This window comes from Abramis brama (genome assembly GCF_963993115.1).
Source record: "Abramis brama genome assembly, chromosome: 11".
NCBI lineage: Eukaryota > Metazoa > Chordata > Actinopteri > Cypriniformes > Leuciscidae > Abramis > Abramis brama.
Genome location: NC_139973.1, coordinates 14,411,219 through 14,428,023, shown reverse-complemented (window position 1 = coordinate 14,428,023; position 16,805 = coordinate 14,411,219). Strand labels below are relative to the sequence as shown.

The window sequence follows — 16,805 nt, the reverse complement described above, 5'->3', positions numbered from 1 at the left end:
CTGGAATTTCGGTCAAATTTTCGGTCCCTCGTGCAGGTGGTGAGCCCACGGGATGGCGGCCCCACGTCAGTCATTCGGACCCCATGGGGGGAGGCCCGGCCACCAGGCACTCGCATTTGAGCCCCAACCCCGGGCCTGGCTCCAGGGTGAGGCCCCGGCTGCGCCATGCCAGGCAACGTCTCGTTCCTTGATTTTTCTTGCATCATATTGGGCTTCTGAACCGCTCTTAGTCTGACCCATCACCTATGACCCGTTTGCCTTGGGAGACCCTACCAGGGGCATATAGCCCCGGACAACATAGCTCCTAGGATCGTTCGGGTACTCAAACCCCTCCACCACGATAAGGTGGCAGTTCAAGGAGGGGTAAAACGTATAAACGTGTCGTGTATAAACGTGTATAAAACGTACAACATTCTTCAAGTGGTTATTCCTAAATATAAATATGCACTACTTTCAACAAGATGTACACAAAACGATGTAGCTGTTCTTAAATTTATAAAAAACTTATGTTAATAAAATAATGGCATGCACAACTCAGAAAATCACAACTTATCAAAATTCTCTCTGAGTTTACCAGTGGTAAATACGACTTTGAGAGTGCGTTCATGTCCAATTTCAGAATAGGATTATTTACGATAATTCCGATAGCATGTGAGGCAGTAGGGGCAGTAGCAGCCTATACCATGAAGCTGGTTTAGGTGGCTAGCCAGGTATGTTTCAGTTTAGTTTGCGCCAACCCTGGGTTTTAGGCACCATGAAAGTGGTTTGGCTTTTAGCAGTGTTCATCGCCATAGTAACTCACGCTCCATGGCTAACCTGGTCCAGGGCAGGTTATGTTCCAGGTTAGAGGTTGCAAACCGAACTTGGATCAATCAGCTGTGAGTAAAGTGACACATGTCTGATGCGATAAAGTTCTACTCCAAATTAAAGGTCACTACATAGCAAATGATTTTAAAGACAAAATCGTCTGGCTTTTAGTAACGCTTATTTATAATAATATTGTATGATTTAGATATTATTTATGTAATTATTAATCGATCACACATGTACAATTTTAGTTTATCAATTATTATTACGCACAGTTTAAAGGAATAAACATATAAAAGGTAATATAAATATGCTTTAGAATCAATAAAGCAATAAAATGACTACATGTGAGCTTAAATGTTCAATTCTCTCTATACCTTTATCAACTGTATAAGCTAACTTCACAACTTTTACTTGCACTGATAAAGCAAGACTTTTTCTTTCAGTTGTTGTGTTTCATAGACAGCTATTTTCTTCTTGCTGTGTAAATTTGTTTAAATTCTTAATATTTTTCAATCTCGTAATATTCTGCAGAAGAGAGAAGTGAATCGCGCTGCTTCTCTCGCGAGAAATGAATCGCAGTTTCACTCTTTCTCAGCATGTGATTGGCTGTTCGCTACTGATGTCACACCTAAACTCCTAAACTCAGGATCAAAGCCTGGTTCAGCATCATGGTACCAACAAAGCCTGGTTGGATTGGTTTGGTTTTGTCAATTCAAAACTAATCCTGTAACCCTGAGTTTGTTCAACTACCATCATGGTATAGTCCCCAGGTGTCCTAGCAGAATAACCACCGGTGTAGCTCATTACATTTATTATACAGACATAATACTATCGTGAGTTTCACAATACTTTTATCTTTTTAAAAAAATTATAAAACCATTTTTCTAACTGCTTTGTTTGAAAAGTGTGCTTGAGATATGTTTAAATACCATTTGGTTTAATATTCTGGTTACAAATATACTGACATTCGTATAAACGTGTCTTAGGTGTGTCTGAAGTTTAATGTTGCTGCAAGCTTTTCTGAAGTATTTCTCCAAAGTTGTCAAGACGGCAGAGCCTGAATGTTTGTTTATTATGCGTACAAATTGAAATAGATTTCCACTAAATGGCTACAACCTACCATCTGTTTATCTCCATCTGCATGTAAATGTTTTTCATAAGCCCTTCAGAACAAAATACCAATAATTTGCATCAAAGTGTAAATCAACTTCAGTGTATTTCTACAATCAAAATAGCCCTCTTTTTGTTGGTGGAAAAATAAAAAAAAAGATAAGAAAACTGTGCTCACATCCTCCAGATTGACATTCTGATCTTTTATTTGATCCATATCTTCGCCTGCACAGGTTGTAGTGTAAAATCACAGGCATGCAAAATGACAGCTGGTCGATTCACGCACACACACACACTCACACACACACACACACACACACACACACACACATCAGAGCCGCTGAAAAGCTGAAGACATCTCCAGATGGACAATCACTTGGTATGCTCAACTTTGCCCGCATAAATGAAGCCATCACGGATACACGCACATAATAATGTAGTCGTCCAATAGCATTGAAAAGAAAGCAGCATGTTTTACCTAAAATCATTTCATTAAAGATCAAACTTTAGATTGTTTTTGTGCTTTTTCAGTACTTTTAACTGTACTTTATTGGAGTGAAGCATATAAAAGATGAATGTTTGTGCTTAAACCCTCAAAGGTTTAATGTCTGAAACCTTGAGCCAAAATGTAAATCAGTTTGTTTGTGAAATGCAATTGTAAATGTCACATGTGATTTGTGACGTAGTTTAATAAGTGCAAAGTTTCTTTGAGAGCATTTTAGTTCCTGTTCAGTAAAAGAATGGCGTATTTATTTTGTAGCCACGGTTATATCAGATGAGCCAGACTCGAAGCAGTCTCTCTTCTTGCATGCATCTGGCCTGAAATGCTGAAGATCCCCACTGTCCTCTCCCACCGTCTCTGTCCCGGCCCTGTCCTCTCTAAGAGAAAAACTACAGCGGCATAAACGCTGACCACTAACACTGTGAAACTCCCACCCACCAGCATCACCACCCCAGATATAAACATGTCATTCAGTGCCTTGCCGGGTTTAGGCATGTGGTAGGCCAAGGCCACGTCTAGGAGCACAGCTCCACAGATGAGCAGAGAGATTCCTGTGATCAACATGATGAGGACATCAGATAAACCGCCGCTTTTTAGCATGTTGATCCGGCGCCGGCTGCGCACGCAGTTCATGTCCTGGACAGCGGAGCTCAGCAACTGCTTTAGGAGGACGGCCAGAGCGAGAAGGCATAGAGTGGTTCCGGCGCCCAGCCGCCACTCACTGGAAAGACTGGTGGTGGTGGAAAGGAGGCCTACGCCACCCAGGCCGCAGCCTAAGATCAAGGCCACTGAGGCGCAGTAGCATAATAAGGATTTGCGTGGCTCATTGAACCACCAGAGCTCCACCTGCTCCTCCAGGAGGTTCTGTTGGATGCGAGCCGGGTCAGGATGGGGGTGGCCCCTCGGAGGGGAATAGTCCTCCAGCTCTGACATGATGTTTGCTGCTAATGGTGCTCAGGACAGGTCCCAACTGTGAAAGGACACCTGGCTAGAGTTCCTGGAGAAAACAAGTTGGAAATTAGGTAAGAAGATGCGACGTGGACAGTTGACAAAACATGAAAAAAATACTGTTCAGTTCACAATAAGAAATTCACAGTGACAAAGTTTCAGGTATTATGTAAATTAATTTTGGCCTGTATATTTCACAGTTCATAACTGAATATTTCATTATCATTGATATGCTGTAATAAACCAACCTACTTGAACATAAAAATCTGAATTTCTACCTTAAAATACATACTGATAACCACCATTAAAAAAAAAAATCAAGTAGTAAAATAGAAGAAGGGCACATGATAAAATTAAAGGTTGTCAAAATGCCATCAGGGAAGCACATATCAATAATAATAATACTTTTTTTTTATCTATCTATCTATCTATCTATCTATATATATATAAAGCAATAAGGTACGAGAGGCAGTGCTGTATCGTGAATAAGTCACGGCTGAAGGGCGTTGTTAGGCACGAAGCGGAGTAATACAAATATATATATACACACACACACACACACACACGTATACATATATTTTAATACAAATATTAAAGACAAAAAATATGTATCACTGAAATAAAATCATTAAAAGCCTTCCTTCCGCTGGAAAAAAATAGTCCCTGACCGAATGAATAAATTAATAATTTGTACTGCATTCAATTATATTTAATGAATTAACAGGTTTTTACTTTAGCATTATTACATTCTTTTCCCATTCAAAATGATTTTTTTTAATGTTTTTTTTTTTTGTACAGATTTTTCAATTCAAAACAAATCATCTGTGACTCAACTGGACTGAAAAAATGTTTAAGTTCCTTCTAAAACTAGTTCCACTTGCCTTGGAAATCTGAGGGGTCACATGCAATCAAAAGCACCAGACAGAAAAAGGGAAATGAGGTATGTTAATCTGCACATCCTTATCCCCACTCCCAAAAATATGCAAACTTTTACAAAATGTTGCAAAAATTATGTAAATTATTCAGAGTGGGGTTTCAAAACACCATTCTGGAGTCAGACCAAGCTGCTTAATGATTAAAACGCAGCTTTATTTATAAAGATTTTCTTAAAATCAATTTATGATGTAATCAAACAATGAAAACCAGGTTTAATTTAAACTCTCGTGTTTAGTCTAAAGCCTGTTAATGTGCCTGGGGACGACCATGAGGATTGTGTGTAGAGAGAGAATAAAGATTTAAAGTAGTTAGAGAAGACAATTTCCCTCCTGCTCAGGGGCTCAAACCTTAATTCCTTTACAAATGGCCTGTCTCTGTGGTCCCAGTGACCCTCAAGGTTGCAGGACAGACAGCTTGTCTTTACAATCCCTTAAGTGGCTTTGCCTTCACAGTCCACACTGCTGCACCAGCAAACTACATTGCATACCTTATAATCACAGACCAAGACGAACTCCATTTCTATTTATCCAGGACCAGTGTCATTATTCTGTACTGTTTGTTCAAAGTCAGTCTCCTCCCACATGTGAAGCCGTAGGGGTTGTGTACATGTACGTTTGTGAAGCTTTGATAATTAAGTCCCTGTGGAGTCTCATATCACTGACATACTGCTTCCCTGTGACTGAGGTGAGGCATGAAGAGGGAAAAGTAAAACAAGAAAGCCCATGAAAACAAAAACACCAAGTCCATTCTAAGATTACAATGATTGTCAGAGATAAATCACCTAAAATGAAAATTCTGTCATTATATACTCTCAGGTCATTCCAAATCAATATGGATCCTTGTTTGAAATAAAAAAAAAGAGAAATTTTAAAGAATAATAATAGTTACTTTTTTCAAAACCATTATAAATGGGGACTTTCAAGCTTAAAAATAAATAATGAAATAACCATAAGTATAATGAAAGTGGTAGATAAGACCCGCGTGTTATATTGTGTCTAAAACTTATGTGTGGAAAACAGACCAACGATTAATTCTGAAAATAAAACGATTAAAACTGATAATCCTGTCTTGGCTCTTCTTGAAACGTGAATGAATCATTCTTTTGAGTCAAGATCTTTTAAGAATATTTTGATCCAGTTCACAAAACCAGTCTGAATGATTTGTTCATTAATCAAATTCATCCACTTCTTGAGTTCAACTCACAGATTCATTCCATGTTCATCTTCATCATCCATGTTCAGAAGATTATCAGTGAGTAACAACTTAAATTTTGGTCTGTTTTACACACAAAGTTGTAGTCATCGGAAGTAGGAAGACTGATTTTCAAGTTTTTGAAAGTCAAAATAATTAATAATAATTGTTAATGTTTCTTTTACTGCTGCCCAGAAAGCAAAAATGACATCAAACACAGCACTGAATTTGTATGTTTTTGTACTATGTCTGCATTCCCAGTTGTTATAGACATATGGCAGTCTAACCTGCACACCTGGTATGAGAGCTCTTCAATCCTAAGTAGACTCAGTCTTTTGAATCTTTTCTCAAAATATGAACGTCATCTTGGATGAGTGCCTTATGTTACAGTAGAAGTGTACTCACCCTAAAGAATAATAAAGGATCTGCGATGAGAATGTGGCAGTTTATCATTCACTGGCGCATTCGCTTTCAGTCACTTCCCCAACAGAGTGCAGGGAGAGAAAGGACAGCAAGGAATATTTCCTCACCTCAAATCACCTCAGGGTTGGGACTTGCTTATTATTTTTGTCCTTCACCTTAGCTTGTACTTTAAAAAATCATTTCTAATAATATACTGACTTTCGGTTTTGATTTGCAGCGGCTCCTTGGAAAGTTTTCTTCTTTAGATTTGTGATGTCACTGACAGGTGCAGTCCAGACTCAGAGTATATTTATAAGATCGGCCGCATGAACACAACCAGGCCGACCAGAAAACTGAAAGTGTGAAAGATGCAATTGTTAGTTTTAATTTGTAATTATTATTAGTCAGATTCCTTTAGGCTGACATGGTATCGATGGAAAAACCTTCTAAATGGCTGATCTGTCAGTGTAGTGGCCTTGGGGCTGGACAGCCGTCCAACTTAGCCCTCATTTAAAAAAAATAGTCCACAGTCAATTTGCCTGCAAGGTCTCTCTGAGGTTATTTCACAGGCAAAATGTCCCTAGCTGTCAGTGCATGAGTGATCCACAAACCAGGACAAAGGTTTTCAACTTTAGTAGCCTCCTGACAGTGTTCCTCCTTCTCTTTCTTGGCTCATGTTGCTGTTGGCTATTGAAGTTTGGTGGCTTTCTTGAAGATTTAGAGCAAACGACATCTTTCCCGACAGGTGTGAATGCTGAGCATTGTGGCAGGCCAAGCGCACTATTCATTCTCTAGTCAAGCGGTACACTGTTGTATCTCTGACTGCAAGTCTCTGATGTATCTGCTAAAGAAGCGTTCATAAAGCAGGCTCTTGTCTTGTCTCCGGTCACCATACAACAGCTGATGCCTTGTCTAGCATACTCTTCTCTGCCTGGTTGCTAGGCAAAAACAATGGAGCAAGTCTCCGTGTCCTTCTCCAGGCCAGGAGGAAACAGGTCACTATCTGTGTGGAGACAAAAGAAGCAAAGAATGCCAGCTTGATGGGAAGGGGATGTGTAAAGGATATGCAGTATGTCTAATTCATCAAAAGCAAATTGCTTTTGATTGTTAAGGGAGGAAACTGCTGTGAAGATCTGAGCAGGGGTGGAACTTTCCTTTTCCATATGGGGATAACAGAACAATCTTTGCGACAAGGTGGAACTGGATGGAAAATGTCCAAAAAACCTTCATGTTTTTTTTTTGTTGTTTTTTCGTAGCCATGTCTGCTAACTTTGTCCATTGAAAGCTCACTATGGAAGCACTATTTTCAGGCCTCATACAGTAAGTGCACAGAACCATTTTTTGGTCGTTCCAAAAAGAAGGGAATTTAATTATGTTGCCTTCTAAGATACATCAAATAAACCAAATTCCAAGTCACACTGCATGTGTCCTTCACGGAGTTATCAATCCCATAATACACTGCAACAAGTTCAGTGAAAAAATAAATCCAAGATGGTGGATTAAGTGAGAGAAATGTTAGCTCCATCCGAACAAAGAGTATAGAAGTACCAAGAGGCGAAACTCAATAGAACGTTCCATTGCAACAAACTCACCCATGCGCAGAGCTGCAGCTCTGCCATCTTGGACTGAACGCAACACAGCTGTCATAGAATTGAACGATACCGGTTCAAATTCAAAAGCGGTTAAATGAACTAAAAAGTAGTTTCTAGTTTTTAATATCTCTAGAGCAGACATCCCATGTCTCCCGGAAGATCCGGGAGTCTCCCGCATATTGATAGCGGCTCCCTGATGCCCACAAATTAGCTAAAATCACCCGGAATCTAGAGCGAGCGAGCGAGCGAGCAAGAGCGCGCAGCTCCAAACCGTGTAACGTTAGAGCACACGGCAGAAAGGGTGAGGGAGCGAGATATCAACATATCAACCTAAAATGTTGAACACAACTTGTTCAGATTTTTTGCTTTCATTTTCTTGCAGTTCTAGAGTAAAATATATTTTGTAATATATATATTTTATATAAAATATAAATAATTATATTTTAAATTTGTACATTTTAATAAACTCAAACTTATATAACTTTTTTCTGTTTCACTTTCATAATTTATTTCACTTCAACAATAATCTGACAAATTAAAACAAGACCAACCATAGCATAGGTCTAAATTCCAAAGCATTCTTGAATTACAACTATTTAAGTTTGGATAGTGATTTTCATGTTTAGGCGAAAAAAAGGTGACACTAGTTAAAGGGTTAATTTAGTGATAACAGTGAATTAATAAAGCGGTCATTTGCCAGGTTAGGTGTTCATATATCTCTGAAAGTATGCGATTTAAAAAGCCCATTTCGAGTCTTGACAATTTCGACCAAATACATAACATTAGCAAACTGTTACTGCGGTTATGGGATAGCTTACATTAACGTTACAGCACCTGTTATCGTTGACGTTAGCTCACTTTAAAGTTAATAAAAACCTTTTCTACTTTACCTCTCTGGATCTTTGGGGAATCTATGAAATGCTAGTTGATTGGTTGTACACTGGTAGTTGTTGCAGTTGATGGCAGAACACTGTTTTCTTTGTTTCCAATTATTTCCAGACATAATGTTAATGCTGTACAGTAGTTGTGCTAACAGTAAAGCCGTTGGTTCAGTCCAAAATGGCGGCCGCGCTACCGAAGCACCACCTAGTGGCTGTTGTCAAAACTGCAACGGAGTTTCGCCTCTTGTTACTTCTATACTCTTTGATCCGAATAAGCATACTTCCCTACTATATACCCAGCTAACAAAAATATGTTAAAATAACTTTTTGCTAACATTCCCATTAAGTTTTGAAAATTATACTTCTGAATGTTCTCAGAATGTTTAAAACGCCCAGTCTTAAATGCTAGCTGCATCTGAATATCCATACTTCCCTACTATATACCCAGCTAACAAAAATATGTTCAAAGAACTCTAAAGGCCAATTCACACCACACAGACAAACGGCAACAAACACCAACAAACAAGTTGGCAGTTGGATTTAAAATTTTATGAAATAACTGTCATGTTCACACTGCCCCAACAGACACCAACAAACACTGATTGACCATGGTCAGTCAGGTGAAAACAAACTCTCTCTGACCAATGCCAACAACGCCTTTAATTTCACTCATTAGTATTAAATAAGTTATGTTGTTCCATACCTGAATCACAAAATATTTGCTATAAGATTTTGGTTCTGGAGGGCCAAGAGAGAGTTGTTAATGTTATGCTTCTTGCAGCCCCTCTCTTCTTCTTGCTTAATCCACATTTTATCAGCCTGCACACATGGCTCAAGTTACTGTCAGGCATAACCTCAGGAACAAACCGCAAACAGCAGCTGGCCTAGACCCTGCCTTTAAAGCTGTATAAACCACCCTTGATTTTTCACCCCTAATCTCTTATTTTAACTGAGAAATCCTCACTATTTCTCTGTTTCCGACTCAACTTCAGTATCTTATCTGTCTCTTTTTTTATGTTGCAATGCTGTTCTGGTGGCTGGGGAGGGATAGCCTTTTTGAAAAGCACAGCTCTGGCTCCCAGTGCTCTTTCTTTTCATCATAAAACTTAACATATGCCATGTACCTTATTCCATCATTTCACTTCAAGACTCAGTGGGGTCATTACATCTTCTTTTTCCATCAGTACACTTTCCCTAAAGGACACTCCTTCATTCCAACCCTTCACTGCAGCTTTCCGCCAAGTTCGTAGAAGGAAACAGAACACAAAATGACATTATAAAGACTTATTACTCAATCTTACTCTGCACAAAATTTCAATGTTCTTTATGTATGATTAACTCAACAACAATAGACCTGTTATGGCTTTTATGGGTGTGTCATAGCGTAGAAACAACATGAGTCATATTTCTCAATAAAGACTGGAATACAATACACGATTTTTGCCCCAATTTGCAGTTTGGACACGTCAGTGCTACTTGCCAAAAGTCAGAGCCAGTATGCAGATTTTGGGTAGTCTAAAGTCTTGAATACAGTACACGACTTTTAAAATTGGAAAAGATTTTAAACCACTGGGCATCATACAGTACACTAGCGACTTTGTAAAAGGTTACAGAGAAAAACTTAGACTAAACAACTGAGGATCACACACTCAGACTTTCATTTCACACAGAAACATGCGCCTCGGCTCAACCCCCAAACCGGCTCAAAATATCAAACATGTTTGATATCCTCCGAGTGGAGGATATCACTTCTGTGCCCATCATACACCACTATTTTATGCGAAATCTGTCAACTCCGACTAAAATCTGCAGACTGGCTCTAACTTTAAGCAACAAGCATGGACTCTTCTGGACTGCAAATTAGGGCAATAATCTAAGCAACAAGCATGGACTCTTCTGGACTGCAAATTAGGGCAATAATCTATGCAAAAATCATCTAGTGTATTCCAGCTAAAAGTTGACAGATTTGACAGAAAATGCAAACTTTAGCTTCAGACTGTGATTCCATCCAGTCAGAGGATATCATACTCGTTTCATATTTTGAGCCAATTTTATAACACATTGTGACATTGTCCTCATTTGTCATCCATCTCCAAGCAACAAGGTGCATGTTTCTGCATAATTTTTTGTGTTCAACACAACGTGAAAGTCTGGTAGTGTGTAATCCTTAAACGTTTTTCACTGTAATCATTTACAAAGTCAGCAATTCCTAGTGTTTTCAAATCGGTTCAGATTTTAAAAGTCATGTAGTGTATTTCAGCCTTAATGGTGCTATTTTGTCTGGTAAGGTTCTGTATTCACTGCTGTTTGGTGCTTGATTTTCCGGTTTTGGGCACAGCTGCAATATTAAGCACTAATTAAATCACCAATTAACAAGCCCATCCACCCAGCTCCACACTGCTGACAAAAGGAAAAACGTTCACCTCTCTTCCCGCCTACCTCTCTCCCTTTCATTCTCAAAACAGTGACAGCATCCATAATGTTCAGTTCTGGCCTCTAGGACGGTAAAAATGTGAGCATAGTCCATAATGCAATACAAAAAGGGCAACTATTCAACTTGGCCACTGAGCTCCACTCTGTGACCTGACCTCCATCTGTGACATAGACACCAGCCCGGATGAGACACCTGGACCTACTCTTTCACTCTTTAGGGGCATGGTTTCATTCTCACTGGGTGTCTCTGTGTGTTTCACAGAATATTCTGGAATATACACTCTCGGGATGTTTGGATGTTGCTGAGTGCTGTCATGCACCTGTCGTTTTTAAAGATCTGTACGATCTCTGAGGAAAGGATGATGAGGAAGGAGCCTAGAGCATGTTGGTTTGCTTGGCATCTGGAAGCATAACTTTGAGATTCCTTTCTTTCTCTGCAGATACATGTCAAAAAAATCTCTATTTTATCTCCAAATATGGATGTTCATCCTTTATTTTAAAGAAAAATGGACAGGTAAATACTAGTAATGATATCAGATGGTGTTACCATGATGGAACTGAAAGAACATATGCCTATTCATCTGCCATTGTATTTACATGACATCCCTTGATACTTAAAAGAATGCCAAGGTAATACGATGGAACATTTGGTACTTTCTTTTTCTATGTTTGTTTGTGCTACTTTCTTTGTCCTATTTTGTCATGTCTTTTACCGGATGGCTATAATATGTCATTGTATGTGCATGCTCAACAATCAAGTCACGATAAAACAATAAAATGTCATTTTATTTTCTATCCATGACATGACATTTTGTCAACACCTCCAGTGTAGCTGATACATCAAATTAACAATGGTTAAATGGTAGAAAGAGCATAACCATGATTAATTACTGTCTTTTTCTCCCTAAACTATTACCCTGTCACTGTAAAGCACTGTTCACACTCTGCATAGAAAGGGCACCTACAGCATTAAAATAATTTGCTTCACTTTTATTTTATGATACAGAACAATTTTAACTATACAGATGGGAAACATTACCTTTCTTTCCTAGGCTGTTAAGTAGAACTGTTACAGTTCTGCAGCTCCTCTTTAGTATTTTGCTCTCACTTGACTCGTATTAGTTACTCTTTAAAGCACAATGTTCTTAAAATGGACACTATAATGTCCACAATAAGCATTATCTGATCTTTCTGTTACTTCCTTACTCCTAAATTGTTTTCGATTATATATGTTGCCCGCCAGTTTCTGGTGTTCTTCTACACAACTCTAAAATCAGAAATGGCAGCATGCGAGAATGACACTCCACACTTCTGAAACTAAATAAGTTGTATGTAGTTTGCGTATTTGTCTAAAATAATCAATTAATTACTTTTATAAGATGTGAAAAAGAAAAGAAAAGAAATGGCATGTATACTGGATGTTTGTTTACATAACTGCAAAATGACTAGCCTAAAGTGTGTGACCTGCACCAGGAAATAAATCTATATGAATGTTGTTCATTAGTATTACTCACAAATGTTCTCAAGTAATTAGATTATAATGTTAAAAATGTATTAAAATGCATTATTAATTAGCCTATAAGAGATAAGTTTAATAATTAATAATAGTTTATCTGATAAAGCTGATGCAGTAGGCCTATATACAGCACTTTAAAAAAAAAAACCATGTAACACTGTTGGTGATTATTCATATATTTACATTTCATTTATCAGGATAATATATTTTGTGTGTTTAAGTCCATATATCCAGTATATGGGTGAACAGTTAATTACAGCCCTAAGGTAATGTTTAGGAATGATAAATTGATATTAATATCTCTAGGATGCTTTACTGTTATCACTCAGCTTGACTGAGTTAGAGGCATCTGGGTGACATGAAATTGGGAACTATTTTCCTTGGCAGAAAAAAAAACGTGTGAACAAAATGGCCAAATTTTGCCTATAAACACTCCAATCTCAGCCCTACTGTAGTAATATAAGCACAACATCCCCATATTGAGTACAGCATCTTGCTTGTGCGATAGGCTACTGTTTAATTTATTCGGCATTATGATTCCCTGTCACATAAAAAAAATATTTTTGCTATTTTATATGCAGCAATTAACAATTTTTCATAAATAAACATTTTATGTTTCCCATCTCAGTGTATAGATGCTAAACAGATTTGAATATCAACCCTTCATGAATTTGTTTACAAAATGTCCTTTTGCACATGTGGAGACGATTTTCCAGAAGTGAAAGTCCTAAAACTCCAGTACAAAGTGTCCTGCGTTGTTCTATCAAGGTGTTGATCCTCTTATCTGTCTAATGTATAACCAATACATTTCTATTCAAACCCAAAAGAGTACGAGCCTACGAGGGCGTCCATCAAAACGCTTCCGTTCTTACCTGCGATGCGCTGTCAGGCAGCACACCATCCCGAACTATCAGCCACAAATGTACACAGCAAGAAATACACAGCCGGTCCGTCGGTGAGGGGAAACGCGCTCAGCTAGAAGAGACGTCAAGTTTAATGTAAGTCTCGCACAGTAATCCCGACCATATCAGGTTGTCATTGCGAATGGCGTTGCAGGTGCACTGCTCGTTCAGCCCGGACTTTTGCCCTCCGCTCGGAGGAGTGGTCTCTCCTCTCATTGCTACTCTGATCGCGGAGCTTGTAGTTCAGCTGGGGAGTGTGTGTGTGACCTCGCCGCTCCCATCCAGTGGGACACCTGCAGCGATAAGAAGCGTCTAGTCCAAAGGTCTGACATTAAATGACGCCAATTGGAAACACCAAACAATTTTCTGTATGTTTGTTCATGCTGCGTCGCGTTTCAAGCACTATCTGCGCGAAAAAACGCGCTTACCTGGAGATCGTCGCGGAGTTACCTGCTCTGTTTGCTGTTTTAACCGGAAACCCTAGCATGACCAGTGCGTATGAATAGATCATTCAGGGTACTGATATAATTGTGCTACTGAGATGGTAGTTTTCACAAGTAGCCTAATGGTGATTGTTTTAAAGTCGTTGTATAAATCTTAAAAATATTCAAAACTAAAGCGAAAACAGGGCGGTGTTTAATTTAATCCACGGAGAATTGATCGATCATAAAAAAATGACGAGGGTAAAATGGGTGGTGTTGCGAAAAAGTTGTTTTAGATGCTGAGAAAGTCATTACATTTTGATTGCAGTTTAAAAAAAAAAATGCAAATCACAAGATTAGGAAGCGTGTATTAATAAAATAGGATAGGATCAATTCTGAGTTCATGTTGACTTTGAAATTGCCTTTTATAATTACATTAACATACAAATTTTCATTTGCAATTCATCTGTTCTCATTAGCTACAGTGTGATTAGGATTTAGGTCTAATCCAACTGATCTTGGATTGAACAGCTAATTATTTGATAGGCTATGCATAGGCCTATAGATTTTCAACTTTTTAATTGTTAATTTGTAAATGATAAACATCTAAATTACGTGGCAATTTTTTTGACAATTTATCTGATAATTGCAATTATTTACCATCTATGTGTGTGTGTGTGTGTGTGTGAGAGAGAGAGAGTCACATAAACTAAATGGTCCATTCTCTTGTTCCATTAAGTTTTATCCTAGGTAGCACTAAATATTGCTTATCTGAAAATGGTGACACCCAGTGGTTCAGTAAGGTAACACATAATACAAGCATCAGTCAATATATAGGGCAAGACCACAAACCACAGAAGTCTGATTTCCCAGAAAATTTGCAATGAACAGACACATTGTGGAATGTCTTCCTCTCTGTGCATCAAAGGTGTGCATCAAACCCTGCATTTAATGACAACTGGTGTCTCAGTACAGTCAGAAAAGTGCACCAGTTTGGGTGTCTTCTTGAATCATTAGTCTCTTTTTAGAGTATAGTGCATGTTTGACAAACCATGTTGTTTTTTTGTTTGTCAATCAGAGGTGTCCTATTGCACATATACAAAACATATTGCAACGCTCTCTCTTAGGACACTAAAATGTTCCTTATTTATCTTGTGACAGATGTTGGCTTCGCCACCTCATGCTGCCTGATGTACTGGTCCTTTGGATCTTTTATGTTGTCTCTTAGTCTCTTGGGCTCTTGGGATGAAGCTTACATATTTATGAAGGTCATTCATGAACCTGTGCACTATAGTCTCTCTTCATCACGCTCCTGTCAAGGGAAGGAAAAGATACACACACACACACTTTGTACATCATCGGTGACGTGAAGTTTTGAGTGATGTTTTGCTCTTGGTGAGCATTTCTGTTGTGGAAAGAGTCCAGTTCTTGCTCCATCCACCCAGAGGAAATCGATCTTTTTCTTCAGCCATTAGTGCTGATCTATTCCCCCTCTGCCTCATCCCGGGTTCATTTGTATTCTAATTGCCAGGCCTTGAAGTGACATGCTACGTTCTGTACAAGGCTGTTTTCTGTCAATTCCATGCCAATATACGAGTGTAGTGCTGTCTTCAGCTGCTTTGATGTTAAATGTGGCATTTGAGCCTTAAGGAGGTCACATATATTTGTGTATATAATATGTTGTGTATGGTGTTCAGTAGGACATGAGTTATTGAAATTGGACAAAATCACTTTTTTTTTCATATGTGTGTTCACACTTTATATTGGAGGTACAGTCTCTGCAAAAACCATGCATGTCCTTCTTCAAGTCCTCATCAAACTGGTCCAACTCCAACAAGACATGCATATTCCAACAAAACAGATCAGGAGTACAACACAAACCCTCTGATGGCTCGGGACTGAGAGCATTACAATGGGACCATAAGCTTACATTTATTGATTTTTTTTTTCTCTCTGAACATTGCTTCCTTAATATAGATGATGTAAATATGTTACCAAGGTAACATCGTCTAGCTGGTTAACATACAATAATTTTGTTGAAATTACAAGGGTGAAATTGCTTGTCTTAGAAGCATCAGTTTGTATGGATTGAAAATTATGAAAAATAATTTTACAAAAAAAATAAAATAATAATATTTGTCTTACCTGGTGAAAAATCATGACAGGTCAAGTAATAATCTGAACTATTTGGCAAAACTGGGCCACCCAGAACACTTATTGGTGTGCCCCATTTATGTTTTAGAAATGATCAATTATAGTCCATGACTTTGGATTTCTGTATTTGATAACTGGCCTAATTTCATAGCCAATTATGTTTGTAGCTTTCTTCACTCAATCCAATTTCTACCCAAAGATGATAAAGCCCAGTCAAAGTCTGTGACATTTAAAAGACAAAGTAAATTCTCAATTTTGCCTATGTAACACTGAGCACAGAGTGTGCTCTCTTCTTTCTCATAATGCTGATGATAAAATATGGCGCGTCTCTCGCAAGAATAGATGCATGCAGAGTGTCACACATCAGTTGCGACACATCAACAAGCTTTTGTCGGCAGTTATTATTCATGGACAGCGCTGTGGATGATGTTGAAGGCTTTGAGGAATGAATAAAAGACAGGTAATAGATGTGCTCTTTCTAATGCTTTGCGAGAGAGATACGAAGACAACTGAGCACTTACTGTTATCTTAAAATGAGTGTGTGTGTGTGTGTGTGTGAAGCGAGGGATTATTAAAACAGGTGTGTGTCTCCACATGCTGATGGTGTGTGATTATTCATTACTTGCGGACTTGCTGCTAGCTCTCTGCTGAGAGCAAGTCCCAGAGTCACCTTGACTGAGCCTCATATAGAAATATCACACTTATTATAACTGCTACCGTGGCCTAACCTATCCAACCAATGAGAGACATGAGGATTCTGTACTTGATATTTGATTTAAACAAACTATATGATTTCATACAATGCACATGTATGCTTATATGTCTAAATATACTGCCCTAAAAGCTCATGTTTTTTATATCTCTGCCAAGGTGAAGATGCCTGCAGTTTCTGCTGGTCATACCTCAAATGTTCAGTTTGCAGATTCGCATCACTGATCCCTTTTTATGGGTTGTTGAACTAAAGAAAGACAGAGAAAATAGAGAAAATAGGATACCTTTTGCTGGT

At 38.4% G+C, this 16,805-nt stretch overlaps 1 protein-coding gene across 2 annotated transcripts; it reads right to left on the bottom strand.

The window, feature by feature from the left end:
* Nucleotides 1-2,109: 2,109 nt before the first annotated feature.
* On the bottom strand, nt 2,110-13,330 carry tmem125a (transmembrane protein 125a). 2 transcript variants are annotated; one of them, XM_084129983.1, is made up of 2 exons: nt 13,194-13,330; nt 2,110-3,419 (listed from the first exon to the last, which is right to left on the bottom strand). In XM_084129983.1, exon 2 carries the CDS (start codon nt 3,353-3,355, stop codon nt 2,687-2,689), a length of 669 nt encoding a protein of 222 aa, XP_083986109.1. In that variant the 5' UTR covers nt 3,356-3,419; nt 13,194-13,330; the 3' UTR covers nt 2,110-2,686. The 2 variants fall into 2 exon arrangements, with proteins under 2 accessions (XP_083986109.1, XP_083986110.1); XM_084129984.1 differs by lacking the exon at nt 13,194-13,330 and adding an exon at nt 5,903-6,023.
* Nucleotides 13,331-16,805: the final 3,475 nt, after the last annotated feature.

Bases quoted from the DNA above. Each gene is read 5' to 3' on its own strand.
- tmem125a (XM_084129983.1), bottom strand. From the start codon at position 3,355: ATGTCAGAGCTGGAGGACTATTCCCCTCCGAGGGGCCACCCCCATCCT.